Source organism: Carcharodon carcharias, chromosome 22 (assembly GCF_017639515.1).
Source record: "Carcharodon carcharias isolate sCarCar2 chromosome 22, sCarCar2.pri, whole genome shotgun sequence".
NCBI classification, from domain to species: domain Eukaryota; kingdom Metazoa; phylum Chordata; class Chondrichthyes; order Lamniformes; family Lamnidae; genus Carcharodon; species Carcharodon carcharias.
The window spans coordinates 60202597-60229228 of record NC_054488.1 but is presented as its reverse complement, the minus strand read 5'-3'; the positions used below and the strand labels follow the sequence as shown (position 1 = coordinate 60229228).

The 26632-nt window shown below is 54.4% G+C and overlaps 1 protein-coding gene across 6 annotated transcripts in view; it reads right to left on the bottom strand.

Annotated features, from left to right (window-relative positions):
- stxbp4 (syntaxin binding protein 4) overlaps nucleotides 1-26632 on the bottom strand; it is a 253195-nt gene that overhangs the window by 85171 nt on the left and 141392 nt on the right. For all 6 annotated transcript variants that reach the window (XM_041217070.1, XM_041217068.1, XM_041217069.1 and 3 more), the window contains one exon: nucleotides 25833-25981. In XM_041217070.1, the coding sequence (XP_041073004.1) occupies nucleotides 25833-25981 (149 nt within the window). The remainder of the gene's footprint in view (nucleotides 1-25832; nucleotides 25982-26632) is intronic.

The window sequence follows — 26632 nt, the reverse complement described above, 5'->3', positions numbered from 1 at the left end:
ATCTACACAGGGGAATGCTGTCCGGGGCTGGGACCGACACAGCAGAGTACTGACCAGGGCTGGGATCTACACAGGAGAGTGCTGACCGGGGCTGGGATCTCCACAGCAGAGTGCTGACTGGGGCTGTGATCTACTCAAGAGAGTGCTGACCGGGGCTGTGATCTACTCAAGAGAGTGCTGACCGGGGCTGGGATTTACACAGGAGAGTGCTGATCAGGGCTGGAAACTACACAGGAGAGAGTGACCAGGGAGGGATCTACACAGTAGTGTCCTGAGCGGGGCTGGGATCTACACATGAGAGTGCTGACTGGGGCTGGGATCTACACAGGAGAGTGCTGACAGGGGCTGGGATCTACAGAGGAGAGTGCTGACCGGGGCTCGGATCGACACAGGAGAGAGTGACCGGCGCTGGGATCTACACAGGAGAGAGTGATCATGGCTGGGATCTGCACAGGAGCGTGCTGACTGGGGTTAGGATCTACACAGCGGAGAGTGATCATGGCTGGGATCTACACAGGAGAGAGTGAGCAGGGATGGGATCTACACAGGAGAGTGCTGATCAGGGGTGGGATATACACAGGGGAATGCTGTCCGGGACTGGGACCTACACAGCAGAGTACTGACCAGGGCTGGGATCTACACAGAAGAGTGCTGACCGGGGCTGGGATCTCCACAGGAGAGTGCTGACTGGGGCTGGGATCTACTCAAGAGAGTGCTGACCGGGGCTGGGATCTACTCAAGAGAGTGCTGACTGGGGCTGGGATATACACAGGAGAGTGCTGATCAGGGCTGGAAACTACACAGGAGAGAGTGGCCAGGGTGGGATCTACACAGTAGTGTCCTGAGCGGCGCTGGGATCTACACATGAGAGTGCTGACTGGGGCTGGGATATACACAGGAGAGCACTGACCGGTGCCGGGATCTACACAGTAGAGAGTGACCAGGGCTGGGATCTACACAGGAGAGGGTGTCCATGGCTGGGATCTGCACAGGAGAGTGCTGACTGGAGCTGGTATCTAAACAGGAGAGAGTGCTGACCGGGGCTGGGATCTACACAGCAGAGTACTGACCGGGGTTGGGATCTACATAGGAGAGGGCTGACCGGGGCTGGGAACTACACAGCAGAGTGCTTTCCGGGGCTGGGATCTCCACAGGAGAGTGCTGACTGGGGCTGGGATCTACATAGGACCGTGCTGTCTGGGCTGGGATCTCCACAGGAGAGTGCTGATCAGGGCTGGGATCTGCACAGGAGAGTGCTGACCAGGGGTGGGATCTACACAGGGGAATGCTGTCCGGGGCTGGGACCGACACAGCAGAGTACTGACCAGGGCTGGGATCTACACAGGAGAGTGCTGACCGGGGCTGGGATCTCCACAGCAGAGTGCTGACTGGGGCTGTGATCTACTCAAGAGAGTGCTGACCGGGGCTGTGATCTACTCAAGAGAGTGCTGACCGGGGCTGGGATTTACACAGGAGAGTGCTGATCAGGGCTGGAAACTACACAGGAGAGAGTGACCAGGGAGGGATCTACACAGTAGTGTCCTGAGCGGGGCTGGGATCTACACATGAGAGTGCTGACTGGGGCTGGGATATACACAGGAGAGCACTGGCCGGTGCCGGGATCTACACAGGAGAGAGTGACCAGGGCTGGGATCTACACAGGAGAGGGTGTCCATGGCTGGGATCTGCACAGGAGAGTGCTGACTGGAGCTGGTATCTAAACAGGAGAGAGTGCTGACCGGGGCTGGGATCTACACAGCAGAGTACTGACCGGGGTTGGGATCTACATAGGAGAGGGCTGACCATGGCTGGGATCTCCACAGGAGAGTGCTTTCCGGGGCTGGGATCTCCACAGGAGAGTGCTGACTGGGGCTGGGATCTACATAGGACCGTGCTGACCGGGGTGGGATCTACACAGGAGAGTGCTGATCAGGGCTGGGATCTACACAGGAGAGTGCTGATCAGGGCTGGAAACTACGCAGGACAGAGTGACCGGGGTGGGATCTAAACAGTAGTGTGCTGACCGGGGCAGGGATCTACACAGGAGAGTGCTGTCCGGGGCTGGGATCTATACAGGAGAGTGCTGAATGGGGCTGGGATCTACACAGGAGAGTGCTGATCAGGGCTGGGATCTACACAGAATAGTGCTGACTGGGGCTGGGATCTACACAGGAGAGCACTGACCAGTGCCGGGATCTACACAGGTGAGAGAGACCGGGGCAGGGATCTACAAAGGAGAGGGTGACCATGGCTGGGATCTGCACAGGGGGGTGCTGACTGGAGCTGGGATCTACACAGGAGAGAGTGACCATGGCTGGGATCTAAACAGGAGAGAGTGACCGGGGATGTGATCTCCACAGGAGAGTGCTGACCAGGGTGGGATCTACACAGGAGTATGCTGACCGCGGCTGGGATCTACACAGCAGAGTACAGGCCTGGGCTGGGATCTACACAGGAGAGTGCTGACCGGGGCTGGGATCTACACAGGAGAGTGTGACCGGGGCTGGGATCTCCACAGGAGAGTGCTGACTGGGGCTGGGATCTACACAGCAGAGCACTGACCGGGGCTGTGATCTCCACAGGAGAGTGCTGATCAGGGCTGGGCTCTACAAAAAAGTGCTGATCAGGGCTGGAAACTACACAGGAGAGAGTGACCGGGGTGGGATCTACACAGTAGTGTGCTGACCGGGGCTGGGATCTACACAGGAGTGTGCTGAGTGGGGCTGGGGTCTAAGCAGGAGAGAGTGACCATGGCTGGGATCTACACAGGAGATTGCTGACTGGGGCTGGGATCTACACAGGAGAGTGTGACCATGGCTGGGATCTGCACAGGAGAGTGCTGACTGAGGTTGGGATGTACACAGGAGAGAGTGACCATGGCTGGGATCTACACTGAACAGTGTTGACTGGGGCTGGGATCTACACAGGATAGTGCTGACAGGGGCTGGGATCTACAGAGGAGAGTGCGCACCGGTGCTGGCATCTACACAGGAGAGAGTGACCGGGGCTGTGATCTGCACAGGAGAGTGCTGACTGGTGCTGGGGTCTACTCAGCAGCGTGCTGACCGGTGCTGGGATCTACACAGGAGATTGCTGACCGGTGCTGGGATCTACACAGGAGAGTGCTGACTGGTGCCGGGATCTACACAGGAGAGAGTGACCGAAGCTGGGATCTACACAGGAGAGGGTGTCCTGGCTGGGATCTGCACAGGAGACTGCTGACTGGAGCTGGGATCTACACAGGAGAGAGTGACCATGGCTGGGATCTAAACAGGAGAAAGAGCCCAGGGAAGGGATCTACACAGCAGAGTACTGACCAGGGCTGGCATCTACATAGGAGAGTGCTGACAGGGGCTGGGATCGACACAGGAGAATGCTTTCCGGGGCTGGGATCCACACAGCAGAGTACTGACCGAGGCTGGGATCTACACAGGAGAGTGCTGACTGGGGCTGGGATCTACACAGGAGAGTGCTGATCAGGGCTGGGATCTACACAGGAGAGTGCTGACTGGGGCTGGGTTCTACACAGGAGAGTGCTGACCGGGGCTGGGATCTCCACAGGAGAGTGCTGATCAGGGCTGGGATCTACACAGAAGAGTGCTGATCAGGGCTGGAAACTACACAGGAGAGAGTGACCGGGGTGCGATCTACACAGTAGTGTGCTGACCGGGGCTGGGATCTACCCTGGAGAGTGCTGAGTGGGGCTGGGATCTACACAGGAGAGTGCTGAGTGGGGCTGGGATCGACACAGCAGAGTGCTGTCCAGGACTGGGATCTCCACAGGAGAGTGCTGACTGGGGCTGGGATCTACACAGGAGAGTGTGACCATGGCTGGGATCTGCACAGGAGAGTGCTGACTGAGGTTAGGATGTACACAGGAGAGAGTGACCATAGCTGGGATCTACACCGAACAGTGCTGACTGGGGCTGGGATCTACACAGGATAGTGCTGACAGGGGCTGGGATCTACAGAGGAGAGTGCTGTCTGGGGCTGGGATCTACACAGGAGAGTGCTGACTGAGGCTGGGATCTACACGGGAGAGAGTGAACATGGCTGGGATCTACACCGAACAGTGCTGACTGCGGCTGGGATCAACACGGGAGAGTGCTGACCGTTGGTGGGATCTACACAGGTGAGTGCGGACCGGGGCTGGAATATACACAGGAGAGTGCTGACCGGGGATGGGATCTACACAGGAGAGTGCTGACCAGGGGTGGGATCTACACAGGAGAATGCTGACCGGGGCTGGGATCTACACAGCAGAGTACTGACCAGGGCTGGGATCTACACAGGAGAGTGCTGACTAGGGCTGGGATCTACACAGGAGAGTGCTGACCGGGGCTGGGATCAACACAGGAGAGTGCTGATCAGGGCAGGGATCTACACAGGGGAGTGCTGACTGGGGCTGGGATCTACAGAGGAAAGTGCTGACCGGGGCTGGGATCTACACAGGAGAGTGCTGATCAGGGCTGGGATCTCCACAGGAGAGTGCTGATCAGGGCTGGGATCTACACAGGAGAGTGCTGATCAGGGCTGGAAACTACACAGGAGTGACCAGGGTGCGATCTACACAGTAGTGTGCTGACCGGGGCTGGGATCTACACAGGAGAGTGCTGATCAGGGCTGGGATCTACACAGGAGAGTGCTGATCAGGGCTGGAAACTACACAGGAGAGAGTGACCAGGGTGCGATCTACACAGTAGTGTGCTGACCGGGGCTGGGATCTACACAGGAGAGTGCTGTCCAGGGCTGGGATCTACACAGGAGAGTGCTGATCAGGGCTGGGATCGACACAGGAGAGTGCTGACTGGGGCTGGGATCTACACAGGAGAGTGTGACCATGACTGGGATCTGCACAGGAGAGTGCTGACTGGGGCTGGGATCTACACAGGAGAGTGTGACCATGACTGGGATCTGCACAGCAGAGTGCTCACTGGGGCTGGGATCTCCACAGGAGAGAGTGACCGGGGCTGGGATCTACACAGGAGAGGGTGACCATGGCTGGAATCTGCACAGGAGAGTGCTGACTGAGGCTGGGATGTACAAAGGAGAGAGTGACCATGGCTGGGATCTACACCGAGCAGTGCTGACTGGGGCTGGGATCTATGCAGGATAGTGCTGACAGGGTCTGTGATCTACAGAGGAGAGAGACACCAGGGCTGTGATCTGCACAAGAAAGTGCTGACCGGGGTGGGATCTACACAGGAGAGAGTCATCATGGCTGGGATCTGCACAGGAGAGTGCTGACCGGGGAGGGATCTACACAGGAGAGAGTGACCGGGGCTGTGATCTGCACAAGAAAGTGCTGACCGGGGTGGGATCTACACAGGAGAGAGTGACCATGGCTGGGATCTGCACAGGAGTGTGCTGGTCAGGGCTGGGATCTGCACAGGAGAGTGCTGACCGGGGCTGGGATATACACAGGGGAGTGCTGACCGGGACTGGGATCTACATAGGAAAGGGTGAGCAGTGCTGGGATCTACATGGGAGAGAGTGACCGGTGCTGGGGTCTACTCAGCAGCGTGCTGACTGGTGCTGGGATCTGCACAGGAGTGTGCTGACCGAGGCTGGGGTCAACACAGGAGAGAGTGACTGGGGCTGGGATCTACAGAGGAGAGAGTTACCGAGGCCGTTATCTGCACAAGAAACTGCTGACTGGGGTGGGATCAACACAGGAGAGAGTGACCATGGCCGGGATCCGCACAGGAGAGTGCTGGTTAGGGCTGGGAGCTGCACAGGGGAGAGTGACAGTGGATGGAATCTACACAGGAGTGTGCTGACTGGGGCTGGGATCTACACAGGAGTGTGCTGACCGGGGCTGGGATCTACACAGCAGAGTGCTGGTCAGTGCTGGGATCTGCACAGGAGAGAGGGACCGCGGTGGGATCTACACAGTAGTGTGCTGACCGAGGCAGGGATCTACACAGGAGAGCGCTGACCGATGCTGGGATCTAGACAGGAAACGGTGAGCAGTGCTGGAATCTACATGGGAGAGAGTGACCGAGGCTGGGGTCTACTCTGCAGCGTGCTGACCGGTGCTGGGATCTACACAGGAGTGCGCTGACCGGTGCTGGGATCTACACAGGAGTGCGCTGACCAGGGCTGGGATCTACACGGGAGAGTGCTTTCCGGGACTGGGATCTACACAGGAGAGTGCTGACTGGGGCAGGGATCTACACAGGAGAGTGCTGACCGGGACTGGGATCTATATAGGAGAGTGCTAATCTGGGCTGGAAACTACACAGGAATGACCGGGGCTGGGATCCACACAGTAGTGTGCTGACCGGTGCTGGCATCTACACAGGAGTGCGCTGACCGGGGCTGGGATCTACACAGGAGAGTGCTTTCCGGGGCTGGGATCTACACAGGAGAGTGCACACTGGGGCTGGGATCTACACAGGAGAGTGCTGACCAGGACTGGGGTCTACACAGGAGTGTGCTGACCGGTGCTGGGATCTACACAGGAATGCGCTGACCAGGGCTGGGATCTACACGGGAGAGTGCTTTCCGGGACTGGGATCTACACAGGAGAGTGCTGACTGGGGCAGGGATCTACACAGGAGAGTGCTGACTGGGGCAGGGATCTACACAGGAGAGTGCTGACCGGGACTGGGATCTATACAGGAGAGTGCTAATCTGGGCTGGAAACTACACAGGAGTGACCGGGGCTGGGATCAACACAGTAGTGTGCTGACCGGTGCTGGCATCTACACAGGAGTGCGCTGACCGGGGCTGGGATCTACACAGGAGAGTGCTTTCCGGGGCTGGGATCTACACAGGAGAGTGCACACTGGGGCTGGGATCTACACAGGAGAGTGCTGACCAGGACTGGGGTCTACACAGGAGAGTGCTGACCAGGACTGGGATCTACACAGGAGAGTGCTGATCAAGGCTGGAAACTACACAGGAGTGACCGGGGTGGGATCTAAACAGTAGTGTGCTGACCAGGGCTGGGATCTACCCAGGAGGGTGCAGAGCGGGGCTGGGATCTACACAGGAGAATGCTGACTGGGGCTGGGATCTACACTGGAGAGAGTGACCATGGCTGGGATCTACACAGGAGAGTGCTGGTCAGGGCAGGAATCTGCACTGGAGAGAGTGACCGGGGATGACATCTACACCGGAGAGTGCTGGTTAGTGCTGGGATCTGCACAGGAGAGAGTGACCGGGGCTGGGAACTACACAGGAGAGTGCAGACCGGGGCTGGGAACTACACAGGAGAGACTGACTGGGGATGGGATCTACACAGGAGAGAGTGACCGGGGCTGTGATCTGCACAAGAAACTGCTGACCGGGGCTGAGATCTACATAGGAGAGAGTGCCCATGGCTGGGATCTGCACAGGAGAGTGCTGGTCAGGGCTGGGATCTGCACAGGAGAGAGTGACCGTGGATGGGATCTACACGGGAGAGTGCTGATCAGGGATGGGATGTACAGAGGAGAGTGCTGACCGGGGCTCGGATCGACACAGGAGAGCGTGACCGGGGCTGGGATCTACACAGGAGCGTGCTGACTGGGGTTGGCATCTACACAGCGGAGAGTGATCATGGCTGGGATCTACACAGGAGAGAGTGAGCAGGGATGGGATCTCCACAGGAGAGTGCTGTCCGGGGCTGGGACCTACACAGCAGAGTACTGACCAGGGCAGGGATCTACACAGAAGATGCTGACCGGGGCTGGGATCTCCACAGGAGAGTGCTGACCGGGGCTGGGATCTACTCAAGAGAGTGCTGACCGGGGCTGGGATCTACACAGGAGAGTGCTGATCAGGGCTGGAAACTACACAGGAGAGAGTGACCAGGGTGGGATCTACACAGTAGTGTCCTGAGCAGGGCTGGGATCTACACAGGAGAGTGCTGATCAGGGCTGGAAACTACACAGGAGAGAGTGACCAGGGTGGGATCTACACAGTAGTGTCCTGAGCGGGGCTGGGATCTACACATGAGAGTGCTGACTGGGCCTGGGATATACACAGGAGAGCACTGACCGGTGCCGGGATCTACACAGGAGAGAGTGACCAGGGCTGGGATCCACACAGGAGAGGGTGTCCATGGCTGGGATCTGCACAGGAGAGTGCTGACTGGAGCTGGTATCTAAACAGGAGAGAGTGCTGACCGGGGCTGGGATCTACACAGCAGAGTACTGAACGGGGTTGGGATCTACATAGGAGAGGGCTGACCATGGCTGGGATCTCCACAGGAGAGTGCTGACTGAGGTTGGGATGTACACAGGAGAGAGTGACCATGGCTGGGATCTACACAGGAGAGTGCTGACTGGGGCTGGGATCTACACAGGAGAGAGTGACCAAGGCTGGGATCTGCACAGGAGAGTGCTGACTGAGGTTGGGATGTACACAGGAGAGAGTGACCATGGCTGGGATCTACACTGAACAGTGCTGACTGGGGCTGGGATCTACACAGGATAGTGCTGACAGGGGCTGGGATCTACAGAGGAGAGTGCGCACCGGTGCTGGCATCTACACAGGAGAGAGTGACTGGGGCTGTGATCTGCACAGGAGAGTGCTGACTGGTGCTGGGGTCTACTCAGCAGCGTGCTGACCGGTGCTGGGATCTACACAGGAGATTGCTGACCGGTGCTGGGATCTACACAGGAGAGTGCTGACCGGTGCTGGGATCTACACAGGAGATTGCTGACCGGGGCTGGGATCTACACAGGAGAGCGCTGACCGGTGCCGGGATCTACACAGGAGAGAGTGACCGAAGCTGGGATCTACACAGGAGAGGGTGTCCTGGCTGGGATCTGCACAGGAGACTGCTGACTGGAGCTGGGATCTCCACAGGAGAGAGTGACCATGGCTGGGATCTAAACAGGAGAGAGAGCCCAGGGAAGGGATCTACACAGCAGAGTACTGACCAGGGCTGGGATCTACATAGGAGAGTGCTGACCGGGGCTGGGATCTACACAGGAGAATGCTTTCCGGGGCTGGGATCTACACAGGAGAGTGCTGATCAGGGCTGGAAACTACACAGCAGAGAGTGACCGGGGTGGGATCTAAAAAGTCGTGTGCTGACCGGGGCTGGGATCTACACAGGAGAGTCCTGATCAGGGCTGGGATCTGCAGAGGAGAGTGTGACCGGGGCTGGGATCTACACACGAGAGTGCTGTCCGGGGCTGGGATCTCCACAGGAGAGTGATGACTGGGGCTGGGATCTACACAGGACAGAGTGACCGGGGTGGGATCTAAACAGCAGTGTGCTGACCGGGGCTGGGATCTACACAGGAGAGTCCTGATCGGGGCTGGGAACTACACAAGAAAGTGCTTTCCGGGGCTGGGATCTGCACAGGAGAGTGTTGATCAGGGCTGGGATCTACACAGGAGAGTGTTGATCAGGGCTGGGATTTACACAGGAGAGTGCTGATCAGGGCTGGAAATTACACAGGAGAGAGTGACCGCGGTGGGATCTACACAGTAGTGTGCTGACCGAGGCAGGGATCTACCCAGGAGAGCGCTGACCGATGCTGGGATCTACACAGGAGACGGTGAGCAGTGCTGGAATCTACATGGGAGAGAGTGACCGAGGCTGGGGTCTACTCTGCAGCGTGCTGACCGGTGCTGGGATCTACACAGGAGTGCGCTGACCGGGGCTGGGATCTACACAGGAGAGTGCTTTCTGGGAGAGGGATCTACACAGGAGAGTGCTGACTGGGTCAGGGATCTACACAGGAGAGTGCTGACCGGGACTGGGATCTACACAGGAGAGTGCTGATCAGGGCTGGAAACTACACAGGAGTGACCGGGGTGGGATCTAAACAGTAGTGTGCTGACCAGGGCTGGGATCTACCCAGGAGTGTGCTGACCGGTGCTGGGATCTACACAGGAGAGTGCTGACCGGGGAGGGATCTACACAGGAGAGAGTGACCGGGGCTGTGATCTGCACAAGAAACTGCTGACCGGGGTGGGATATACACAGGAGAGAGTGACCATGGCTGGGATCTGCACAGGAGAGTGCTGACTGGAGCTGGTATCTAAACAGGAGAGAGTGCTGACCGGGGCTGGGATCTACACAGCAGAGTACTGAACGGGGTTGGGATCTACACAGGAGAGTGCTTTCCGGGGCTGGGATCTCCACAGGAGAGTGCTGACTGGGGCTGGGATCTACATAGGACCGTGCTGACCGGGGTAGGATCTCCACAGGAGAGTGCTGATCAGGGCTGGGATCTACACAGGAGAGTGCTGATCAGGGCTGGAAACTACACAGGACAGAGTGACCGGGGTGGGATCTAAACAGTAGTGTGCTGACCGGGGCAGGGATCTACACAGGAGAGTGCTGTCCGGGGCTGGGATCTATACAGGAGAGTGCTGAATGGGGCTGGGATCAACACAGGAGAGTGCTGATCAGGGCTGGGATCTACACAGGATAGTGCTGACTGGGGCTGGGATCTACACAGGAGAGCACTGACCGGTGCCGGGATCTACACAGGGGAGAGTGACCAGGGCAGGGATCTACAAAGGAGAGGGTGACCATGGCTGGGATCTGCACAGGAGGGTGCTTACTGGAGCTGGGATCTACACAGGAGAGAGTGACCATGGCTGGGATCTAAACAGGAGAGAGTGACCGGGGATGTGATCTCCACAGGAGAGTGCTGACCAGGGTGGGATCTACACAGGAGTATGCTGACCGCGGCTGGGATCTACACAGCAGAGTACAGACCTGGGCAGGGATCTACACAGGAGAGAGTGACCAGGGCTGGGATCTACACAGGAGAGGGTGTCCATGGCTGGGATCTGCACAGGAGAGTGCTGACTGGAGTTGGTATCTAAACAGGAGAGAGTGCTGACCGGGGCTGGGATCTACACAGCAGAGTACTGACCGGGGTTGGGATCTACATAGGAGAATGCTGACCGGGGCTGGGAACTACACAGGAGAGTGCTTTCCGGGGCTGGGATCTACACAGGAGAGTGCTGACTGGGGCTGGGACCTACATAGGACCGTGCTGACCGGGGTGGGATCTCCACAGGAGAGTGCTGATCAGGGCTGGGATCTACACAGGAGAGTGCTGATCAGGGCTGGAAACTACACAGGACAGAGTGACCAGGGTGGGATCTAAACAGTAGTGTGCTGACCGGGGCCGGGATCTACACAGGAGAGTGCTGTCCGAAGCTGGGATCTATACAGGAGAGTGCTGAATGGGGCTGGGATCTACACAGGAGAGTGCTGATCAGGGCTGGGATCTACACAGGATAGTGCTGAATGGGGCTGGGATCTACACAGGGGAGAGTGACCGGGGCAGGGATCTACAAAGGAGAGGGTGACCATGGCTGGGATATGCACAGGAGGGTGCTGACTGGAGCTGGGATCTACACAGGAGAGAGTGACCATGGCTGGCATCTAAACAGGAGAGAGTGACCGGGGATGTGATCTCCACAGGAGAGTGCTGACCAGGGTGGGATCTACACAGGAGTATGCTGACCGCGGTTGGGATCTACACAGCAGAGTACAGATCTGGGCTGGGATCTACACAGGAGAGTGCTGACCGGGGCTGGGATCTACACAGGAGAGTGTGACCGGGGCTGGGATCTCCACAGGAGAGTGCTGACTGGGGCTGGGATCTACACAGCAGAGCACTGACCGGGGCTGTGATCTCCACAGGAGAGTGCTGATCAGGGCTGGGATCTACAAAAAAGAGTGCTGATCAGGGCTGGAAACTACACAGGAGAGAGTGACCGGGGTGGGATCTACACAGTAGTGTGCTGACCGGGGCTGGGATCTACCCAGGAGTGTGCTGAGTGGGGCTGGGATCTACACAGGAGAGTGTGACCATGGCTGGGATCTGCACAGGAGAGTGCTGACTGAGGTTGGGATGTACACAGGAGAGAGTGACCATGGCTGGGATCTACACTGAACAGTGTTGACTGGGGCTGGGATCTACACAGGATAGTGCTGACAGGGGCTGGGATCTACAGAGGAGAGTGCGCACCAGTGCTGGCATCTACACAGGAGAGAGTGACCGGGGCTGTCATCAGCACAGGAGAGTGCTGACTGGTGCTGGGGTCTACTCAGCAGCGTGCTGACCGGTGCTGGGATCTACACAGGAGATTGCTGACCGGGGCAGGGATCTACACAGGAGAGCGCTGACCGGTGCCGGGATCTACACAGGAGAGAGTGACCGAAACTGGGATCTACACAGGAGAGGGTGTCCTGGCTGGGATCTGCACAGGAGACTGCTGACTGGAGCTGGGATCTACACAGGAGAGAGTGACCATGGCTGGGATCTAAACAGGAGAAAGAGCCCAGGGAAGGGATCTACACAGCAGAGTACTGACCAGGGCTGGCATCTACATAGGAGAGTGCTGACAGGGGCTTGGATTAACACAGGAGAATGCTGACTGGGGCTGGGATCCACACAGCAGAGTACTGACCGGGGCTGGGATCTACACAGGAGAGTGCTGACTGGGGCTGGGATCTACACAGGAGAGTGCTGATCAGGGCTGGGATCTCCACAGGAGAGTGCTGACTGGGGCTGGGATCTACACAGGAGAGTACTGACCGGGGCTGGGATCTCCACAGGAGAGTGCTGATCAGGGCTGGGATCTACACAGGAGAGTGCTGATCAGGGCTGGAAACTACACAGGTGAGAGTGACCGGGGTGCGATCTACACAGTAGTGTGCTGACCGGGGCTGGGATCTACCCTGGAGAGTGCTGAGTGGGGCTGGGATCTACACAGGAGAGTGCTGTCCAGGGCAGGATCGACACAGCAGAGTGCTGTCCAGGACTGGGATCTACACAGGAGAGTGCTGACTGGGGTTGGGATCTACACAGGAGAGAGTGACCATGGCTGGGATCTCCACAGGAGAGTGCTGACTGGGGCTGGGTTCTACACAGGAGAGTGTGACCATGGCTGGGAACTGCACAGGAGAGTGCTGACTGAGGTTGGGATGTACACAGGAGAGAGTGACCATGGCTGGGATCTACACCGAACAGTGCTGACTGGGGCTGGGATCTACACAGGATAGTGCTGACAGGGGCTGGGATCTACAGAGGAGAGTGCTGTCTGGGGCTGGGATCTACACAGGAGAGTGCTGACTGAGGCTGGGATCTACACAGGAGAGAGTGACCATGGCTGGGATCTACACCGAACAGTGCTGACTGGGGCTGGGATCAACACGGGAGTGTGCTGACCGTTGGTGGGATCTACACAGGTGAGTGCGGACCGGGGCTGGAATATACACAGGAGAGTGCTGACCGGGGATGGGATCTCCACAGGAGAGTGCTGACCGGGGCTGGGATCTACACAGCAGAGTACTGACCGGGGCTGGGATCTACACAGGAGAGTGCTAACTGGGGCTGGGATCTACACAGGCGAGTGCTGACCGGGGCTGGGATCAACACAGGAGAATGCTGATCAGGGCTGGGATCTACACAGGAGAGTGCTGACTGGGGCTGGGATCTACAGAGGAAAGTGCTGACCGGGGCTGGGATCTACACAGGAGAGTGCTGATCAGGGCTGGGATCTCCACAGGAGAGTGCTGATCAGGGCTGGGATCTACACAGGAGAGTGCTGATCAGGGCTGGAAACTACACAGGAGAGAGTGACCAGGGTGAGATCTACACAGTAGTGTGCTGACCGGGGCTGGGATCTACACAGGAGAGTGCTGTCCAGGGCTGGGATCGACACAGGAGAGTGCTGACTGGGGCTGGGATCTACACAGGAGAGTGTGACCATGACTGGGATCTGCACAGCAGAGTGCTCACTGGGGCTGGGATCTCCACAGGAGAGAGTGACCGGGGCTGGGATCTACACAGGAGAAGGTGACCATGGTTGGAATCTGCACAGGAGAGTGCTGACTGAGGCTGGGATGTACAAAGGAGAGAGTGACCATGGCTGGGATCTACACCGAGCATTGCTGACTGGGGCTGGGATCTATGCAGGATAGTGCTGACAGGGGCTGTGATCTACAGAGGAGAGAGACACCAGGGCTGTGATCTGCACAAGAAAGTGCTGACCAGGGTGGGATCTACACAGGAGAGAGTCATCATGGCTGGGATCTGCACAGGAGAGTGCTGACCGGGGAGGGATCTACACAGGAGAGAGTGACCGGGGCTGTGATCTGCACAGGAGTGTGCTGGTCAGGGCTGGGATCTGCACAGGAGAGTGCTGACCGGGGCTGGGATATACACAGGGGAGTGCTGACCGGGACTGGGTTCTACATAGGAAAGGGTGAGCAGTGCTGGGATCTACATGGGAGAGAGTGACCGGGGCTGGGGTCTACACAGGAGCGTGCTGACCGAGGCTGGGATCAACACAGGTGATTGCTGACCGGGGCTGGGATTACACAGGAGAGAGTTACCGGGGCCGTGATCTGCACAAGAAACTGCTGACTGGGGTAGGATCAACACAGGAGAGAGTGACCATGGCTGGGATCTGCACAGGAGAGTGCTGATCAGGGCTGGGATTTACACAGGAGAGTGCTGATCAGGGCTGGAAATTACACAGGAGAGAGTGACCGCGGTGGGATCTACACAGTAGTGTGCTGACCGAGGCAGGGATCTACCCAGGAGAGCGCTGACCGATGCTGGGATCTACACAGGAGACGGTGAGCAGTGCTGGAATCTACATGGGAGAGAGTGACCAAGGCTGGGGTCTACTCTGCAGCGTGCTGACCGGTGCTGGGATCTACACAGGAGTGCGCTGACCAGGGCTGGGATCTACACAGGAGTGCGCTGACCAGGGCTGGGATCTACACAGGAGAGTGCTTTCCGGGACTGGGATCTACACAGGAGAGTGCTGACTGGGGCAGGGATCTACACAGGAGAGTGCTGACCAGGGCTGGCATCTACACAGGAGTGCGCTGACCGGGGCTGGGATCTACACAGGAGAGAGTGACCGGGGTGGGATCTACACAGTAGCGTCCCGAGCCGGGCTGGGATCTACACATGAAAGTGCTGACTGGGGCTGGGATCTACACAGGAGAGAGTGACCGGGGCTGGGATCTACACAGGAGAGAGTGACCGGGGCTGGGATCTACACAGGAGAGGGTGACCATGGCTGGGATCTGCACAGGAGAGTGCAGACCGCTGCTGGGATCTACACAGGAGAGTGCTGACCTGGGCTGGGATCTACACAGGAGAGTGCTGACCGGGGCTGGGATCTACACAGGAGAGAGTGACCGGGGCTGGGATCTACACAGGAGAGGGTGACCATGGCTGGGATCTGCACAGGAGAGTGCAGACCGCTGCTGGGATCTACACAGGAGAGTGCTGACCTGGGCTGGGATCTACACAGGAGAGTGCTGACCGGGGCTGGGATCTACACAGGAGAGTGCTGACCGGGGCTGGGATCTACACAGGAGAGAGTGACCGGGGTGGGATCTACACAGTAGCGTCCCGAGCCGGGCTGGGATCTACACATGAAAGTGCTGACTGGGGCTGGGATCTACACAGGAGAGAGTGACCATGGCTGGGATCTAAACAGGAGAGAGTGACCGGGGATGGGATCTACACAGGAGAGTGCTGACCAGGGCTAGGATCTACACAGGAGAGCGCGAGCAATGCTGCGATCTATACAGGAGAGAGTGACCGGGGCTGGGATCTACACAGGAGAGTGCTGACCGGGGCTGGGATCTACACAGGAGAGTGCTGACTGGGGCTGTGATCTACACAGGAGAGTGCTGACTAGGGCTGGGATCTACACAGGAGAGTGACCATGGCTGGGATCTAAACAGGAGAGAGTGACCAGGGCTGGGATCTCCACAGGAGAGTGCTGACTGGGGCTGGGATCTACACAGGAGAGTGCTGACCGGGGCTGGGATCTACACAGGAGAGTGTGACCTGGGCTGGGATCTACACAGGAGAGTGCTGGTCAGGGCTGGGATCTGCACAGGAGAGAGTGACCACGGCTGGGATCTGCACAGGAGAGTGCTGGTCAGGGCTGGGATCTGCACAGGAGAGTGCTGGTCAGGGCTGGGATCTGCACAGGAGAGTGCTGGTCAGGGCTGGGATCTGCACAGGAGAGTGCTGACTGGTGCTGGGATCTACACAGGAGAGTGCTGGTCAGGGCTGGGATCTGCACAGGAGAGTGCTGGTCAGGGCTGGGATCTGCACAGGAGAGTGCTGGTCAGGGCTGGGATCTGCACAGGAGAGTGCTGGTCAGGGCTGGGATCTGCACAGGAGTGTGCTGACTGGGGCTGTGATCTGCACAAGAAAGTGCTGACCGGTGCTGGGACCTACACAGGAGAGAGTGACCACGGCTGGGATCTGCACAGGAGAGTGCTGGTCAGGGCTGGGATCTGCACAGGAAAGTGCTGACCGGGGAGGGATCTACACAGGAGAGAGTGACCGGGGCTGTGATCTGCACAAGAAAGTGCTGACCGGTGCTGGGACCTACACAGGAGAGAGTGACCATGGCTGGGATCTGCACAGGAGAGTGCTGACTGGGGATGGGATCTACACAGGAGAGTGCTGACCACAGGTGGGATCTACACAGGAGAAGGTGAGCAGTGCTCGGATCTACACAGGAGAGGGTGAGCAGTGCTGGGATCTATACGGGAGAGGGTGACCGGGGCTGGAGTCTACTCGGCAGTGTGCTGACTGGTGTTGGGATCTACACAGGAGAGTGCTGACCGGGGCTGGGATCTAGATAGGAGAGTGCTGACCGGGGCTGGGATCTAGACAGGAGAGTGCTGACCGGGGCTGGGACCTACACAGGAGAAAGTGACCGGGGATGGGATCTGCACAGGAGAGTGTGACCGGGGCTGGGATCTACATAGGAGAGTGCTGACCGGGGCTGGGATCTACACAGGAGAGTGTGACCGGGGCTGGGATCTACATAGGAAAGTGCTGACCGGGGCTGGGATCTACACAGGAGAGAGTGACCATGGCTGGGATCTGCACAGGAGAGTGCTGACCGGGGATGGGATCTGCACAGGTGAGTGCTGGTCAGGGCTGGGATCTACACAGGAGAGTGCTGACCAGGGCTGGGATCTACACAGGAGAGATTGACCAGGGCTTTATCTACACAGGAGACTCCTGTCTGGGGCTGGGATCTACACAGGAGAGTGCTGACTGATTTGCAGATGGGTTTAGAAGGGAATGTCCTTTCCACAAGGGTGGGAGGGGCATAGATGCAGGTGGAGAATAGTTAGACGGAGAACAGGCTTTGGAAGGAGTGCTGTTGGATCACTCACATCCCCTATTGGGTGGCATTGGTAGCGAGTGACTTAACAGTGAATAGTGTGAGGTTGGGCAGAAGTGACAGATAAAGAAAATTCAGGGAATATAAAAGTAACAGATCTGTTTTTAGTTTGCAGATGGAACATTTTACCGATGGTTAAACTGGATGTTTTTTAGGTTTGTCTATCAGGGGAGTGAGTAGTCCTCCCTGTTTCTCCTCCTGGTTTACAGGCTGAGTCTCCATGTTGTCACCTCAGTCTGCATGGCATTATACCCTGTGTATCACTGAGAAACAGCAGGAGTTACACAGTGTGCTGTTCCTGTAGTGCATGCCTGAGCTGTCTGCACATCATTAGCTCACTGTCCTTGGCAACTGCCATGGATTTTCTTTTTAAACACGCAACCATGGCCTGAACACGCTCCATGGCACACTCTGCAATTAACCCTTTGCCGCAAATCAGTTCAGTCTGACGCCACCAGGGACAGTGAATCAGCTAACATCTCACAGCCAATTCACCTCCGGCACTGCCGCCCACAACAGCAACTTGCATTTATATAGCACCTTTAACATTGTAAGATGTCCCACAGACAAACTTTGACAAAGGAGCAGAGAGAAGGAAAGTATGCCTTCTTGAAAATCCGCGGTTTTAACTTCTCCACCGTTGGTGGCCGCACCTTCAGATGTCTCGGCCTCAAGCTCTGGGATTCCCTCCCTGAGCCTCTCTGCCACCCCATCTCACTTTGCTCCTTTAAGACACACCTTAAAACCTACCCCCTTGGGCTAAGCATTTGATCATGTGACCTAATACCTACTTAAATGGCTTGGTGTCAAATTTTGTATTCCAACATGCCTGTGAAGCACCTTGGGACCCTTCCTTATATTAAAGGTGCTATATAAATATAAGTTGTTGCAGTAGGGGGCTGGAAGGTGTTGCACGGTTAGGGAGGGGTGAGGCCATGAAGGGATTTGAAAACAAGGGGGCGAATTTTAAACTGGAGGCGTTGCCAGAACAGGAGCCAATGCACGACGGCAAGCATGGTGGGTGATAGGGGAACAGGACTTGGGGCAGTATCTTTAGGTCGGTGAGCGGGAGCGGGGGCGGGGCCTGCTCGCCGAGGTGTAAAATGACGCGGGACGATGTCGGGTGGAACTCCCGATGTCACCGTGCCCCATTTCCATTTTCAGCTCGGTGGGAGCGCAGCCGAATCAGCTGTGCGCCCGCCGACCTGTCAATGACCTATTGAGGCCATTGACAAAGTATTTAGCGTAATTAATGGACCTGCCCGTCCTACCTTAAGGTTGGCAGACAGGCCGGGAGCCCTGGCGGGCTCCAGAGAAAGCATCAAACCCTCATCCACCGGCGGGATGAGGTTTCTTGAGGGTTTTTTAATTTTTAATAAAGGTTTGACTGAAACTGATGGAGATTGTCCCAACTCATGGGACAGTGTCACACGAGGGGGCATGTCAGGGACATTTTTTATTTGTCTCTGTAACATTTTTAAATTTGGAGCCAATCTCCCTGAGGCTGCACTTAGCCTCAGGGAGATTAGCCGCTCTTTCGTGCGCATGTGTGAAAGAGCGCACTCTCGGCTGAGGGTGGCCCTGCCCCCCAGCCCGCACAGGGAGAGCACTGCGCATCCTGACGGGCGTCACGCTGGGCAGGCCTTAATTGGCCCATCCATGTAAGATGGTGGTGCCGATCGGAGGCGCGCCTGCCCATGCCCACTCCTGCACTTCCCCCACAACAGGGGGAAAGTTCTTCCCTTGGTGAGAGTTACGCCACAGGCAACAGACTTTTCTGAACTCATGTTTACTGCTAACTCACCTGGATAGCTGCATGCTACAACAACAGTTAGCATTTATATAGCACCTTCAACATAGCAAAACATTCCAACATCCTTCACAGGGGCATTATGAAACAAGATTTGACAACTTAATCTTCCAATAGTTCTTGTACTACATGTCTTCTTCAGACTGAAATGATACTGGTTTCCCATAGTCACTCTGGCAGCCCTGCTGAACCACCCCACAGTTTCTGATTTACCTTGTAAAGGGGGAATGACTGTTGCAGGAGTGTTAACCATGGCTCAGTGGATAGCACTCGTTCCTCTGGGTCAGAAAGTTGTGTGCTCAAGACCCAGTGCCAGTCTGACACTGCCAACATAGTACTGAGGGAGTGCTGCACTGTCGGGGGGTCAGTACTAAGGGAGTGCTGCACTGTCGGAGGGTCAGTACTGAGGGAATGTGGCACTGTCGGAGGGTCAGTACTGAGGGAGTGTGGCACTGTCGGAGGGTCAGTACTGAGGGAGTGTGGCACTGTCAGAGGGTCAGTACTGAGGGAGTGCTGCACTGTCGCAGGGTCAGTACTGAGGGAGTGCTGCACTGTCGGACGGTCGGTACTGAAGGAGTGCTGCACTGTCAGAGGGTCAGTACTGAGGGAGTGCTGCACTGTCGGAGGGTTTGTGATTTTGGTTAAGATATAAATGTTGGCTAAGGGCACCAGGGAGAACGTCTCTGCTTTTCTTTGCCGAGGGATTTTTAATTCCACCCATGAGGGCAGACGGAGCCTCAGGTTAACGTCTCATCCAAAAGACAGTGCCTCCGACAGTGCAACGCTCCCTCAGTACTGCACCGGGGTGTCAACATAAATTCAGTGTCGATGTTGCTGGATTGAGACTTGAACCCATGACCTTCTGATTGAGTGACAGGAATATTACCCACCGAGCCAGGGTTGATAACAGGGATACAGATAGGAGATAGCGTGTGTAGAACAGGACATTTACTCCTCAGAGGTAACAGGGAGGAGAATTCAGAGGTGCACATTAAATGATACTTGTAAAATTAAAAGACAGAAGAAAGGTGCTGATGGAGAAGGGATTGGACCTGAAAGTAGGATCAGGCAACAAGATCTTCTTGTGTCCTGTCCAGAAGTTTGAGAAAGGTGCCAGAATAGCTTTCTTAGAAACAGGAACAATATGTCAATTTGACTCTCACCCGAACCACTAGTTTGTGGGTTCAAGGATTACTCCAGAGATGTCAGCACAGCTTGGCCTGACACTGCAGTGCAATACCGAGGGGACACTGCAGTGCCTGGGAATCCATCCCTCAGGCGAGATGTTAAATCTGTCTGTTCAGGTGGTGTTAAATTATGCAGAGGCGTCAACATTCCTTCTCCCAACCATCACCAAAAACAGAAAAACTGAACATTCACCTTACTGCTGTTTGATGCTGCTGTAAATAAAATGGCTGCAGCTTTTGCCAACATAACAATGTTGATTGTGCTGCAAAAAATAATTAAATCTAACTAATAGTAACTAATTACTTATAGTGAATAAACACTATAAAAATTCAAGTCCTCCTATTAAATCAAGATACTATAAAAACACTGTTCTCTCTGGACTGTGGACCCCCGCAGTATACTGCATTTGGAACTAAGTTGTGAACAGCTTATCCTGTAAACTGCAGTCCCTGTTACACTGCTGCAGTTTTATTCCTCACACTCCACATGCCACACTAAGCTGACAGGCGTTTCCCCTGGAGGATACTCTTCTCTGGTAAAAGCTAATTGCTCTATGTTCCAAGTAGTGGGGTCGAGGCATCTGTCTGTGACTATAACTGAGGGAACTGTCAGATGAGCAAACAATTCTGCTCTAATCAAATTTCTCCTTCCACCCCTCTGCAGTCACGTTTCTGAGCTGCATTTACCACATGTGGCCTGTTATCTTGTGGTTTGAAATGTGTCTCTGTCTTGCTCACCATCAGGTTCAGACTTAAAGGAAAGGGCAGTGTGGAAGGGAATGCTTTTTGTTCACCAAAACACCTTATATTTCTGCCCGTGCCTTTGGTCAACTGTCCTAAATCCTCTTAGTCTTTCAAAAACCCTATGGTGCTCTCTCTCTCCCTCCTAAGTTCTTTGCCACTTGTTTTATCCTGCTCTCAAATGTCCTGTACTGCCTGATCTGGAATTTCTCTCTCTTAAATCCCCCACTGCTCAGCCCCTCACTCTTTGTGATGTTTACTACACTAAACCTTGGGATTCAAATGCCACTTGTTGTTTTCATTCCCAGAGGCTTCTGTGTTTCCTTGTAGCCTGTCAATTTTCTCTCTCTCTCTCTCTCTCTCTCTCTCTTCGTGTACCACCCTCATTGTCTGAGCATTGCTAATCATGGCTCTTCCCACATTTCTACCGCAAGATATCACAATGGGGCAAGTCGAAGGGGCAGACCCCAGGAACTACTTGAGCCAGTTCGGGGACTGAATAATGTCAGTGTTAGTGAGCTTCCTCAGGTAGAGCTGAGTTAGTTTGAAGGTAGTTCTGAAGTTAGGATCAGCACTGCGTTCAGTGGAGGAGAGTTCCAGGCTGCAAATCAATCATAACAAGATAGACCAGCAGTGAAAACAAAAAAAGCACCCAGGAAAAGAACTTTTTTAAAAAAAAAGTCAACACTACCATTCTGAATACATCATTTTTCAATAGATATTGGAGGAATGAAAAGTGCTTTGCCTTAGACTGAGGAACATTGGAACATGAGGGGACCACTCGGCCCCTCCAGCCTGTTCTGCCACTCCATCAGATCACGGCAAATCTGTACCTTAACTGCATTTATTTGCCTTTGCTCCATATCCCTTGATGGCCTTACCCTACAAAAATCTATCATCCATCACACAAATTGCATTTATATACCACCTTTAACATGGCAAAATGTCCCAAGGGTCTTCACAGGCATCACGGTATCAAATAAAATTTGACTCTGGGTCATGCAAGGAGATATCAAAACAGATGATCGAAGAGGGAGGTTTTAGGGGATGTCTCAAAGAAGGAGAGTTGGTATTGAGGCGGACAGGTGTAGTCACGGATATGTTGACACAAAACTTTGGTTTTGTTGCAAATTGAATGATGATTATTTGCTGTTTAGGTGACAAGCCCAAGTGTGAAGCCCAGATGTGAAGCCCAGGCGTGTGGCCCAGGTGTGAAGCCCAGGCGTGAGGCCCAGGTGTGAGGCCCAGGTGTGAAGCCCAGGTGTGAGGCCCAGGTGTGAAGCCCAGGTGTGAAGCCCAGGTGTGAGGCCCAAGTGTGAGGCCCAGGTGTGAGGCCCAGGCGTGAAGCCCAGGTGTGAAGCCCAGGTGTGAAGCCCAGGTGTGAGGCCCAGGTGTGAAGCCCAGACGTGAGGCCCAAGTGTGAAGCCCAGGTGTGAAGCCCAGGTGTGAAGCCCAGGTGTGAAGCCCAGGTGTGAGGCCCAAGTGTGAGGCCCAGGTGTGAAGCCCAGGTGTGAAGCCCAGGTGTGAAGCCCAGGTGTGAAGCCCAGGTGTGAAGCCCAGGTGTGAGGCCCAAGTGTGAAGCCCAGGTGTGAAGCCCAGGTGTGAAGCCCAGGTGTGAAGCCCAGGTGTGAAGCCCAGATGTGAAGCCCAGGCGTGTGGCCCAGGTGTGAGGCCCAAGTGTGAAGCCCAGGTGTGAAGCCCAGGCGTGTGGCCCAGGTGTGAAGCCCAGGCGTGAGGCCCAGGTGTGAGGCCCAGGTGTGAGGCCCAAGTGTGAAGCCCAGGTGTGAAGCCCAGGTGTGAAGCCCAGGTGTGAAGCCCAGGTGTGAGGCCCAGGTGTGAGGCCCAAGTGTGAAGCCCAGGTGTGAGGCCCAGGTGTGAAGCCCAGGTGTGAAGCCCAGGTGTGAGGCCCAGGTGTGAAGCCCAGACGTGAGGCCCAGGTGTGAGGCCCAGGTGTGAGGCCCAGGCGTGAGGCCCAGGCGTGAGGCCCAGGTGTGAAGCCCAGGTGTGAAGCCCAGGTGTGAGGCCCAGGTGTGAAGCCCAGACGTGAGGCCCAGGTGTGAGGCCCAGGTGTGAGGCCCAGGTGTGAGGCCCAGGCGTGAGGCCCAGGTGTGAGGCCCAGGTGTGAAGCCCAGGTGTGAAGCCCAGGTGTGAGGCCCAGGTGTGAGCTGCCCGATGAACAAATCTGTATAAAATAATTTGCCAGCAATTCTGCTGGGACTCGTTTAATTTTATATTTAAGGGAAGACCTGAGATTGTTCTGCTTCAGCAGCATTTGGAGGAATTCTTTCTGGTGAGCCGCAGCACCTGGGATCTGGTATCTATGCTGCTCTAGGCTGTAGGGAGATTCTTTTGAAAAAGGGACAGCTCAGTCCTCTTAGCAATTGGAGTTGGATGGGAGGAATGGTGGGCAGGAGGACATGCCTCCCACATTGATCTGCAAAAACAGGGTCAGGTGCTGACTGCAAGAATAACATGGCAAAGGCTGAAGCGCGCAACATCATAATCTTTAAAAAAAATTGCACTCCTAACCCTGGCAGCTAGATTTACAAAGAGTCTCTCTCTGACAGGTAGACATCAGCTTGCTTTAAAGCAAGACTCATTTCACCCTCTCCTAGTGTTACTCGTTCTTTCCCAGAGCCTTGAAATGGGAAATTCTTAACTCTTCAAGTTCTTTATCTGAGAATGATTAATGTGGAACTCATGACCACTGGGAGTGGTTGAGGTGAATAGATTTAATGGATAGAATTTAGCTAGCATGATAAACTAGACAAAGGGATATGATGATGGAAATGGAGTGAGAGGAGGCTCACGTGGAGCTGACCGATCTGATTTTGTGTTGTAGATTCCGTGCAAGGGTAGCATGGTGGGCCAGTGGTTAGCGCTGCTGCCTCCAGCTCCAGGGACCCGGGTTTGACCCTGACCTTGGGTGTGTGGAGTTTGCGTGTTCTCCCTGTGTCTGGGTGCCCAGGTTTCCTTCCCACCGTCCAATGACGTGCTGGTTAGGCACCCTGGCTATGGTAAATTATCTCCCAGTGTGTGTCCTGGGTCTACCCTGCCTAGTACCCATTGCCTGTTGGGATAGGCTCCGACTCCCCGCAGCCCTGAGTTGGATTTCATGTAAAGAATAATAACTCATTTTTAATTCTATGTCATTAAGAAATTTTTTTCAAGTGCAGCGCCAGTAAGTATCAGTTTGGTTCTCAATTTTAATTGAGCGGCCACATCAAACTGGTCTGCGTGGTTCAAATTGAGGGGGTGGTCATCTTAGACCCACCAGTGACAATGCGTTGGGGGCTTGCATGCACTGCACTGTTGTGAGCAAGTCCCTTCCCCTCTAGAGTCCACACAGCAATTCAGCAGAGAATACCCCAGCACCCAGGACTTGGGCTCCTGTGTTGGTTTATAATCCTACACTCAAATCTTTGACAGAACTTCATAAAAAAGCACGATTAGAACAAATATTGTACAAAGTGTCGCAGCGTTTCAGCCAGTATGCAGAAAGCTCAGAGAGTGTCTGGCTGCAATTTTAAGTGACCTATACACTGCCCTCAGTCATTATTAGAAGATGTTCCTGCCAGAGCTGGCAAGAGGCACTATATATTAATGCCTGGTGTATATAACCTTGACAGAGAGAAAAAGTGACACTTGCCTAAAGTTAACTGTTCGCTCTCAGCAGAAATATCTTTAACTTTAAAAACAGAATCCTGAACAGGAATCTTATTTTACAGTGAAACAGAACACACTTCAATCTAAACTCATCAGACTTCAAGAAGATCTGTTTTGGGGATCAGAGGGCACTATCTGTTAGCAGAGTGGGGGCAGCGGATTAGATGGTGGAAAGAGTTAAAATACACTGAAGGAGTAAAGCTGAGAGGGTTAAATATGGAATCAGACTGGAGTAGGAAGGTTACAAATGAACAGATGCCAGTCAAGAGAAGTCAGGAGTTTCTCACTTTGAACAGTCATCCCACCTGCATTGCAATGGGTCCCTGAGGAACTGGACAATCCCACTCAGAGGTCCTGATTACTATATCTATTAACCCTGTAATCTCTGAAATCCACCACAGTGTCAGTTTGGATATGGACAAAGTGTCCAAAGTAAAGCTGATTTGATTTTTTTGGTTTTGATCTAAGGGTATTGGTTTGACACCAATCTTTGTTTATCTTTGCACACAGAATTGACCTGCATCGGATGCCAAATTAAACAGCAACCAGTGGATTTGGAGGTAGTGCCGACAAAATGGTGTCTCCATTACCAGGTGAACTGGAGCATTTATATTCCTATGTGTGGCCAAGGGCAGAGGGATAGATCTGAGGCTACACTTACATTGAATTTTACAGCAGACACAGGCCATTCAGCCCAACTGTCCGTGCTGGTGTTTCTGCTCCAAATGAGCCTCCTCCCACCCTTTCTCATCTCAATCTATCAGCATAATCCTCTATTCTCTTCTCTTTCATCTGCTTAGCTAGCTTCCTTTTAAAGGTATCTATGCTATTCTGCTCATGCACTGCCTGTGGTAGTGAGTTCCACATTCTCACCACGTTGGGTAAAGACGCTCCTACTGAACTCCCGATTGGATTTCTTGCTGACTGTCTTACTTTAATGACCTCTAGTAACGCTCTTCCCCAAAAATGGAAACACTCTGTATCCACTCTATCGAAACTTTCATCATTTTAAAGACCTGTATTAGGCCATCCTTCAGACTTTTCCTTTTAAGAGAAAGTAGATCCAGCCTGTTCACCCTTTCCTGGTAGGTACAACCTCTGTATATAATATATATCTATAATAGAAATAAAATAATATATTATTGACTATTTTACATTTGTGACCCTTAGTTTTAGGCTCTTGCATTTAATACTAACTTAATCTAGCACTTTATAAGGTAAGGATGTGATGGATGGAGCAGAATTCTAACTGGCTTCACCACCTCATTACTTACAGTCTGCTTCGATGATGGCACGGACAGATTTGGCCAACTCTCGGGCATCGGTTGAAATTGAGGCCGGAGTCCTGGGTCCACCTCGACCAAGTCGGTCGAGGAAATTTTGAGGCAAAGCTGGTCCTGAAAATCTTCTGGCTCCGATCGCACTGAACGTGGGGAAGAAACGGAAAGGGAACCAGCATTAATATCTGCATGGTAACACATCTCCCGCAACTACACCACCCACCACCATCCTGTAAAAATATAAATCAGGCGGGCATTTATGGGTTCAGTAAAAGATCTAGCAGAACAAGAAGGATTTTTGAACAAAATAAAAAAAAACAAAATACTGCACAGATGCTGGAAATCGGAAATAAGATTCAAAGATGCTGGAAATGCTCAGCAGGTCAGGCAGCATATGTGGAGGTGAAGATAATTAATGTTTCAGATCCGTGACCTTTCATTAGGACTGGAAGATGTTAGATATTTAGCAGTTTTAAGCAAGTACAGAGGGAGCAGAAGTGGGCCAGGAAAAGAATAAATGGGAGGGTCTGTGACATAGTGAAAGGGCAGGAGTGATTAAATGATAAAAGGTGATTAGCAACAGAGGGTGGTTCCGATGAATGGTCATCAACCTGAAAACTTTAAGTTGCTCCCTTCTTGTTAACTATGAACTCAGGATTATATTGCTGATATCTAAAACTTGAGATTAACAGTGAGTATAGGAAGGAAAACTACAGAACCATAAAAGAAATGTATATCAGGTGGTTTGGTTGTATGTGGATTCTCATTACGTGCTCTGTTTTTTTTGCCATGGA